At 44.6% G+C, this 9,918-nt stretch overlaps 1 protein-coding gene across 1 annotated transcript in view; it reads right to left on the bottom strand.

Moving 5' to 3' along the window:
- The window catches only part of Plxnc1 (plexin C1), a 159,921-nt gene that overhangs the window by 38,269 nt on the left and 111,734 nt on the right, over positions 1-9,918 (bottom strand). Inside the window, exons 18-22 of the mRNA XM_031350348.1 lie at positions 9,622-9,723; positions 9,216-9,319; positions 5,349-5,387; positions 4,984-5,108; positions 3,128-3,326 (exon numbers count right to left, since the gene is read on the bottom strand). Of these exons, the coding sequence (XP_031206208.1) occupies positions 3,128-3,326; positions 4,984-5,108; positions 5,349-5,387; positions 9,216-9,319; positions 9,622-9,723 (569 nt within the window). The remainder of the gene's footprint in view (positions 1-3,127; positions 3,327-4,983; positions 5,109-5,348; positions 5,388-9,215; positions 9,320-9,621; positions 9,724-9,918) is intronic.

The following is a 9,918-nucleotide window of genomic DNA, read 5'->3' on the forward strand; positions in this document are numbered from 1 at the left end:
CCCCCCCCCCCCCGTTACCAAGTTCATCTGCAGAGCTAACTAACTCAGCTTTGAAAGGAGCATTCCTCTGGCTCTCTGATTTCCTGTGAACAGGAGGATTACCCACAGCCCTTTGGGGCCTCCCCTCCGCTCTCTGCTCACCCCTGTCTCTTCCTCCAAGCACAGGTCCCTACCCTGGTCTCCTGCCACCCTCTACCTCTCCTGGTTCACTTCCTCCCTGCCTCTCTTTGCTTCTCTCCCCTCTGCTGACAACTCCCTGAGTATCGTCTTCCTGATGTGGGACAGAGAGGGGAATGTTCAGAAGTTTCCAAGGTGGAGTAAGGGGACCAGTACCTGACATTTTGTTCTCATAAGAAACTTCCTTTATTTCATGGTTCGTAATCTCACCGCGATCTGCTTTCCGTCCACCCCCTTGGGTAAGGGCCTGACCACAAACCTAAGAGCCTCACTTCTGCCTTTCTTACACATGTCAGAGACACACCAAGGGCCCTTGTGTGGGGAATGGGTTGGCCACACTGGTTGACACAGAGGCTAGCCAGGGCCCCTGGGCTAGGCAGAGGAATAGCCACTGGCTCAAGGGCTCTCTAGTCAGATTTCCCAGAATTCTTAAAATTGAGCTGGTGATATCTGTCTTCACACTGCCCCTCAGGCCAACAGTTCTAGCCCTAATGAATCACCTCTGGCATCTTTTGAGGATCTCTCTAAGAGCCTAGGTACCTGCCCCTACTCTGTGCCACACAGAGCCTGACCCTCCACCCTGTGACACATAAATACCTACCCTACCTAGATTTCTGTAGCAGAGGCAGGTTGAAAACTTTTCCAGAGACACTGATGTATGACTAGCCTAGGAAACCACCAGGCCACGAAATTTCTTTGTCATCAACTAATACAAGGCTTAGTATGTCTCATCTGTTGGGGGACATGTCTTCTTTCTTTAGATGACAGACCAGAGCTCATTCAGAGGCTGGCACCATACAGAATCACACCTACTCTGTCTGTCTTGAGCCCCATAGGCTCAATGACCACAAATGCACTTACCTCTGCAGACCATTAAGGGTTAAATGAGCTAAGATAATCTAAGCTCCTGACCTGAGGTCTGATGTATAGCAAACAGCAGTGTTTAACAGAAGTCAACTGTCATTACTGCCCCCACCAGGCCTTGGAGTCTGGGAAGGGATCATAACTGAAGGTTGCCACCTGCTTAGCATCAATGAGCAGGGCAAGAGGAGGCCCCCAGTCCCCTGATCACTGGAGGGATTCTTCCACTGAAAGTGAAAGTCCTGCCCAGGACTGGCTGGATGCCACTTCCTCTTGGGCGCTGTGCTGCTCCCCCCCTCACCACCAAGTGTTCCACACACTCTTGAATCAGCACAGAGAAGAAATCTTGACCCAGAATGCTTTGCTCAAGGGGGCAGCTTGGGCTTGGAGCCCAGATTTTTCTGAACACTTTCCCCTTTTCATGCCTAAGAGCGGCTCCTGAGAGCTCTGGGTAAGGAAGAGCTGAGAGTGAATTTCAAACCAGTAGATTTACCAGTGGATGGACACCAAACCAGAAACACACAAACAACAAAACAATTCAATGCCCACGGTGAACATGCCAACTCCAGCGGCTCAGGCAGCTGGGTGAGCTCAGGCGCTGGGGAATAATGGACACAGATAGCAAGCAAGCTTACTGTTTTCAACAAAGCCTCAGGGTCAGTGTTAGCTTTCTGTTTCCTCAGAGGGTTATATGCATTGTTAGCTATAGGAATTCCCTGACAGAGTTTTTAAAGAAGAGATTGGTGGATGCCATTCTCGGGCTTTTGACTTAGGGTCAGCTGAGGATTAAGACCTGGGAACCTCGGAGAGGGTCTGCCGCCTGTGTTCAGCAGCTGCCGCCCACCCAGTCACAGTGAGGCCCAAAAGCAGCTCTCCCCAGAAATAACCACTTGACATGTCCCCAGAGCAGATGACACATACCAAGTAAATAGAAAAGGAGGCAGATTTCATTAATCTTAATAAACGGCCATTGCCTTGGGAGTGGGGAAAAGTCAGGTAAAAAAAAAATTTTTTTTTAAAAATATGTTGGGTATCTACTCTTAAGATTGCATTAAACATTAAACTGGCACAGTCTAATTTAAAAGGCTGCTTGTGGATCTCAACTTAAGCAGTCCTGTTAAAACCTGTGGCATAACAGTGTATCTTATTCAAGGTTTAATTAGATTTTGAAACTAGCTGCAAATACACAACTATGCCATTTTGCTGTAATCTGGACGGCTGGTGAAATTAAAGATGGATAAGAACCTTCCTTCCCAGGGCCTCAGAGCACTGAACAAAGACCATGCTCAATAGAAACACCCTGATTTTCATTTTAATATTTTATAATAATGGCCAATATTTATAAGGTTCTTACTCAGTGCCGAGCAACAGCATACTCCCACTCATCTGGGCTTCAAAACAGTCCAACAATATTCATCTTTTGTCAACTCCACAGGTAACAGGCCAAGAAGCGGTGGAGCCATCTCAACTCCAGACTCAGCCCTGGGCTCCAAGGCCCATAGAAAGTTTGCATTCTGAAAGATTCTAAGATTCAATGAAATTCAACCATATGTCAGTCATAGTCACTTCAAGAAAGTGAACTCGGAGGACAGGAGGCTCCTTGGGGATTTGCTTTAATGCTGAATGCCGGAGAAGAAGAAGGGAGCATCATTAGCTGCGAGCCTGTCGGTGAGTAATGAGTATTTCAAAACACATTTTAGAGGACCCAGGAACAGTGTGTGCTCATTGGCGTTTGAAACATTCGCAGGTCTCAGGACAGTTTCCTAAATGGGCTAGCAGGACCATGGGTGTTCACTAATGCCACAGATAGGAAGATGAGCTCACATATAAGAATCTTACCTGAGAGAGCCCTACTTGAACTACATGTACCCCTAGGGACTATTCACAACAACAAAGAAACAAACAAACAAAACAAACAAAACCCATACAATTTTTATTTTCCATTCAGTCTGGAAGGTCCAAGATCAGGTTCAGTTAAATGCTGACACCATGGAGCATTCTGGACTTAGCTCCACAAAGACACCAGCACGGGCTAAAAATAACTGCCTATTGTCTTACCTCTGACACTGCAGAGTCCTGTGACACTTACCCGAAGGAAACCAGAGAGGCAGACAGACATCCAGTTTGTAAGGAGTTTCTCCACCACAGACTCCGTACGCCTCAGCATGAGCTTGGGCTGCATATTACTGCATTGCTCCATCAGGTCCCTGGTCAGCACCTCCAGGATGCTGGTCAGGTAGACCAGTTTGGTTTGCAGAGCGATGGTTAGGAAGGAGGCAAAGAGACACCTGTTTAAAAATAGAGCCCGGTCAGCCGTTTGTCCTGAACTCAGCTGGACTTTCCCCGTTTCCATGGAGTCTTGCTGGCAATGGGGGATTGTCTTCTGAGGAGCCGTTTTTGTGTTGTTTAGGTTCTAGTCACTTCAGTTCTTGTGTCACAAAATTACACACCAGAGGTAAGCACCCACATAGCTTGGTTGGTAAACAGCTTGCCTAGTGGATGAAGCCCTGGTTTTGATCCCTAGAAGGGCACGTATTGGCTATGGTGGCAAACGCTTATGGTCTCAGCAGTATGGAAGGAGAGGCAAGAGGACCAGGAATTCAAGATCATCATCAGCTACAATGGGAGTTTTAGGTCAGCCTGCTGGGTATATGAAATAACAAACAAATAAGCCAAACAAGTCAATTTCAGTTTCACTTTTTTTTTTTTCAACAAGAAGTGAGTTTCTTTCCCAAAAATTTAGGGTATTTCTTTAAAATTAAAAATTAAAAATAACACTTCTGCTTTCTTCAGTTAAGAATTTTCTTTTTTGGCATTGGGGTTTTCTTCAGGGTTTTACTGGGTGGTGTGTGTGTGTGTGTGTGTATGTGTGTGTGTGTGTGTGTGTGTGTATGCCTTCAAGACAGAACTGGGGTTGTGTTGGTGTGATCTGAGTCGCAGAGAGCACGGCTGCATAACCCCCACTGTCAACACTGCTGGGATAGGGCATGCTGAGGCTCAGGTAGTGATTTGAGAACAAGGAACTTGAGAGCTGGAGCTGGAGCTCAGTGTGAAGCGCTTGCTTGCTCAGCATCCATGAGGCCCTGGGTTCAATACCCAGCCCTTCAAAAAATAAAACAATGGTAGCAGGGTCAGGGACTGGTTCTTGTTCTGCTTGCAGACAGGAACCTAGCATGGCTGTCCTCTGAGAGGCTCCACCCAGTCGCTGACCGATACAGGAGCAGAGACCCACAGCCAAACATCAAGCAGAGCTCGGAGAAGCTTGTGGAAGAGTCCAGGGAAGGACTAGGGGACCTGAAGGGGATGAGAATGCCACAAGAATACCAAGAGTCAACTAACCTGGACCCTTGGGGGTTCCCAGAGACTAAATTACCAACCAAAGAGCATATATGGGCTGGACCTAGGCCTCCTGTACATACATAGCAGATGTGCAGCTAGGTCTTCATGCGGGTCCCCCAAACGACTGTAGCAGAGGCTGTCCCTGACTCTACTGCCTGCCTGTACATCCTGTTCCCCTAACTGGGAGGATCCCAGTGGGATCCTTGTCTGGCCTCAGTGGGAGAGGATGTGCGTAGTCCTGCCGTGATTGATGTGCCAGGGTGGGCTGCTACCCAGGGAAGGGCCTCCCTCTTCTCAGAGGAGAAGGAGAGGAAAATGGGGGAGGGCTGTAAGAGGAGGGGAAGGGCTATGATCAGGATGTGAAGTAAATAAATAAATAAATAGGAAAAAACAACAAAGCTAAAATAAGTAGCTTGGGGTTGTTGATTGGCCCTAGCTGGCCTATAATTGGTTATGTAGACCAGGTGGGTCTCAAAAACTCACAAAGCTCTACTTGCTTCAGCCTCTGGCTGCCATTAAAGGCATGTGCCATCATACTTGGTGGGTGCTTAGGTTTTAACCCTAAGTGCTTATCAAAAATACAAAAGAATTAACACTAACACGTACCTGTCCTTTACTGAGAAGTTCTTCTGCTTCTCCAGGGTATGGATGACGGTAACCAGGAAGCTTTTATTACATATGAGGGCATCCAAGGCTGTGAGGCTCTCGTTCTTGTCATTGGCGTCTCTGTTCTGGGGTGGGGGTGAGGGGAAGAGTAAACTCCAATGATGTAGCAGTATACACATACAGAAGATAATATAGCTCAGGACCTACATAAGTTGAAACTTAGACAGCAGATCCACAATGGGTTTCCCAAGACAACAGGTTACTTAACATTGAGTTCATCATCCAAAATGCCCACAATAAAGATTCAAAGTATTAACAATGGCGGCGACAGTCACTGAGTTCAACGTGAAGACAGAGAGACTTACGTGCATATCCTCGGTGAAGATGTGCGTGAAGCCACCTGACTGAGAGGAGGGAGACACTTCTATTATTCATAACATCCAAAAGGAAATGAACAGTGCAGTTTTGTTACAATACCCAAGTCTATTTTAATAAAGCTGAGGTGCTATTTGCTAATCTGAAGAGCCCTTGGTCTGCACCCACTGTGCTACCTCTGAGACATAATAAATAATTATTATACTCTCAAGAAACACCCGTGGCCTCTGGAAGCCTCTGAGAATCATCATCAGTATAGACTGGCTTTTTGGTAGATTATGTTGGATTTTAAAAAAGAACTGACTCAAAGGTTTAAAAAAAACTGGTGGTGGAAGACTATGGAAATGTCAGACCTCTCATGAAGCAACTGACCCACAAGGATGAGGCACACACAGTGCCGACCTCCAAGCATGAGGCTCACACAGTTCTGCCATTCTTAGATACGTCATAGCCAGGTAGCATCTACTGTCCCACTATGTTACATCCTCAAGAAATGGGCAGAACATGCGATGTACAAACACAGAATTCAGAGGCAAGCTACCTGGGGTCCAACTCTGTGGTCACATGAGCATGCATAGGTTATTTAACCTCTGTGTCTGACTTCCTCCATCTGTGAAATGGAGGTAGGTGAGGAGTTCCCACCTCACGGGCTTCTTATAAAAATGAAATGCAGGAGCGTTGAGCACATAGTGCTCTGTGTCCACTATGACTGAGGGCTTATCCCTACTTTAAAATACATGTCTTGATATACTATGCTATGTGGTTCCTAAATATAAACTTTTCATTTTGAGGTCTTTTTCAAAAATGCCTCATTAATCTTACTGAAATGAAGAATTGCATTTTATTCTATTTACTTATTTTGGGTATTTTGAGACAGGGTCTTACTTTATATCCCAGGCCAGCCCCAAATTCACAGCAATTCTCTGGCCTCTGTCTCCCAAAGTCTGAAATTACTAATATGTACTATGCCCAACTAAAGATTATAATGTAAAACCATATTGGGTAATAGTTTGAATATTAACTAAGTAAAATCATAAATTCAAACAGATTTCTCTCTCTCTTTTTTTTATACTTTAAACCCTGGATAAAGCTTGTGTCTTAATAAAGTAAAATTTTCCTGTAGATCCTAATTTCATAGTTTCAAATTTGTTAGTCAAAGCAGAAGACCTCAAATTATTTTGGTCTACTTCTTAACCTCATATAAATGTCCAGTTTAAACAGCTTTTTATGATTATTTTTACTTATAGGGAAGGGAAGGGACATGCCTCAGTGTGTGTGTGTGTGTGTGTGTGTGTGTGTGTGTGTGTGTGCGCGTACGTGTGTATGGTTGTCAGAGGACAACTTTTGGGTCCTGGAGATTGAATTCTTACTGTCAGACTTGGTGACAAGCACCTTTACCCTCTGAGCCCTCTTCTGACCCCACTATTCATTCTTGACCTTCGGCTGGGAAGTGATACCCTGGCTTCCTGGCTCAAGGCTTTTTCTCCCTTTTATTCAAATTTCCTTCTTCCAAGAGATTAGATATTCTGCTGACCATGTGTCTTCTATTTTCAGAAAAACAGAAATCAGTCTATCTATAGGAGACCAGAAGTTCAGGGTCCTTCTTTGTGACATTGGGAACTTGAGGTCAGCCTGTACTATCTGGGGCCCTGTCTCAGACAACAATAACAATAACAAGTACACACAATGCAGTGGTTCTCATCCTGTGGGGTCAACTCCCCTTCATGGGAGCCAAACGGTCCTGTCATATGGGTTGCATATCAGATATCCTGCATATCAAATATTTTCATCAAGGTTCATAAATTAGTTATAGACATAGCAACAAAAATAATTTTGTGTTTGGGGGTCAGCACAACATGAAAAACTGTATTAAAGGGTCACAGCATTAGGAAGGCTGAGAACCACTGCTCTAATGAAAAAGAAAGCTTTAAAACAAAACCAGCAGACAGGTGAGCAAAGCTGGAGTGGCCATGCCCAAGCCACCTCTTCCCTTGCTGTCTTGAAAGAACTGATCATCCATCAAGCTTTCTCAGGCACCCAAGTTCCAGGCCCAAGGATTTGGCTCTGGGTCAATCAACAAAGCACTCAATTAACACTCAGCCTCATAAGCATGCACAGCAAGCATTCTGGTCTTGGGGTCTCCCCATCCCCCTTTTCTTATTACTATAAACTTAGTTTTGATTTAGGTCTCCTTTAAAGAGTTCTGAAAAATCCCCATTGGTTTCCACTTGGGTCCTCTGTCTTAATGACTCCTAGCTTTAGGACTTTCTGTTTGCCATTCAACACCACACTGAACCCTGAATTGAGTTCCTTGTGACTATTCTCTTCTCCTAAAATAATGCCACATTATTCTGGGGATTCCTTTCATTTTGAGGCACTCAGTGTGCAGTGGTGTTCCTTGACTGCTGACTTTAGAAGATAGGAGAATTTCCTTTTCAGGCCACAGATTATGCTATTCAGCACTCAAGGGCAATCATTAACTGTAAAAGCCCACACAGTACTCATCTGGATGCTGGAAATCTCTGTTATTTTATTGCTTTTAAATTCTTAATGGGGAATCTCAGAGAACTGGGAAACTGGGACTCGAGATGCAAGCTTCACAGAGGCTGCGAGCATCACCCTGACTCAGGGACTTGAATTTCCCTCCTTCCCTCAGGTACGGCAAATGGATGAGGCAGCAGACAGCAGATCTTGGTGCCTGGTGTTCTTGGAGGATAAGTAAGAAAGCTGGTCTTATTTGTAGCCTTCTTGATTTATAACATCAAGGCTAGATCCTCACATATGGCAGGTATCTTGTGGCAATGTCTAGCCCTCCAAATAGTGGCATATATATATATATATATATATATATATATATATATACACACACACACACACACACACACACACATATATACCATATACACATATATATATATGATAAATATATATAATCTAAGTCCACTGCTAGACTTGTATAGAAACTAGAAATTGCTTCCTGCATGTGCCCATGTTCCTAGGCTTCTGGCTAAAACAGCTAAGGTACTTCTGGCAAGATGATACAACCCCCTTCTTTGGTTTGAAGAGATTTCTAACTTTGCTGACTGGCCCAGATCTGAATATGGGGGGAATAATGAGTTCCAATTCAGAGGGCATCTCTCTGAATTAGCAGAACAATATGGCAAAGCTGAAGTATCAGGGCATGGATAGTGAGACAGAATGGGTGAGTGCCCTTGCCAAAGGCTTAGGGTAGAGGGAGGTAACTGAAGAATAAGTGAGGAAATGGGGGTGTCAGAACAGAAGTGAAACTCCCCCAACCCAAAGGGCTTTCTGTACATTTTCTGTACTCATGGCTCATTCCATACACCTATATCTATTAAACAAGCAAGCCACAAACTCATCTACTAACAGAAAAACTGTCAAAGAAGAGACCATAAACCCTTCACGTGGCTAAAAATGCCTGCTATCAACTCAAATTCCCTGCGTGTCCAATTTCTCCCCGTTTGGCTGATCCTGCTTTTCGTTACCAATAGAGAAATAATAACGAATAATCTAGGAGCAGTGGTGCAAGTCAGGCAGATAAACACAACAAATCGGCGAGCCCACAATTTATTGATTTTAGAATGAATTAGCTCACTTCCCAGCTACGGAGTCAGTTTGAAACTGGTAGTAAAAAAAATATATATAAAGCAAAAACCATCACTCTAAACTTGTATTCCTTACCAGGCAAAGAGTAATTGCCAGTAGCCTGTTGCTGCTCTCTACCCTAATCAATGCAATTAATAATTATCCTCTTCCCTGCTCAGCCTGGACTTAAGGCAAGAACTTGCATTATTATTCAAGGCTCAGCCTGAGGACGATGATCAATGTTCTTTTACCTCAGGGAAGAAAGTTCTCAGAGCAAAATGTTTGTAGTCAAGGAAGGGTACTGTTCCAAAACTATCAACCACATCCAATTTATCCATCTGGAGCTCGGCAAAGCCTGCAACACAGAATCCCAAGAGCAATATTTTAACTCTGCAAACAATGGATAAGATCTTCTGCTGTTTTGTCTAACACAGAGTATGACCTTGGTTTTCATTAAAGAAGAAACAATAGATAATTACTCGGTTGGCTGCAGAGAAGAGCCGAAATAAAACACAAAGCCAGGCCCAGACCCTGCTGCTCAGCCTGCCTTCTATTACATAATCAGTTCTCATTATGTGGCAGTTTCCACATAAGGGCAAAAATTAAAATAAAAGTGAGCGAGGTTTGTTTTTCTCCACGCGGAGTCTCAGAGCCTACCATCACGGATCTCTTTCCGGAGTTCACTCTCCAGCAGCTCCAGCTGTTGGCTCTGCTTTCGACTCAGCTCCTTCGATTTGTGCCTGGTCACCACCACAGCCACTGAGGAGACAGAGACTGTGTCAGATTGGTATAGTAACACAGAAATGAAAACAAGGGGGAAGAAGCAGGGAGAAGAGGTACAGAGAGAATTATGCATAGGAAAGAGCATGTAAAAACTTTATTTTAGGGTGGGAGGTCTGTCCAGTGTCAGAGCACTGGCCTAGCATGTCTCAGGGCCTGGGCTCCAACCCCCGA

This window comes from Mastomys coucha, unplaced genomic scaffold, assembly GCF_008632895.1.
Source record: "Mastomys coucha isolate ucsf_1 unplaced genomic scaffold, UCSF_Mcou_1 pScaffold4, whole genome shotgun sequence".
NCBI lineage: Eukaryota > Metazoa > Chordata > Mammalia > Rodentia > Muridae > Mastomys > Mastomys coucha.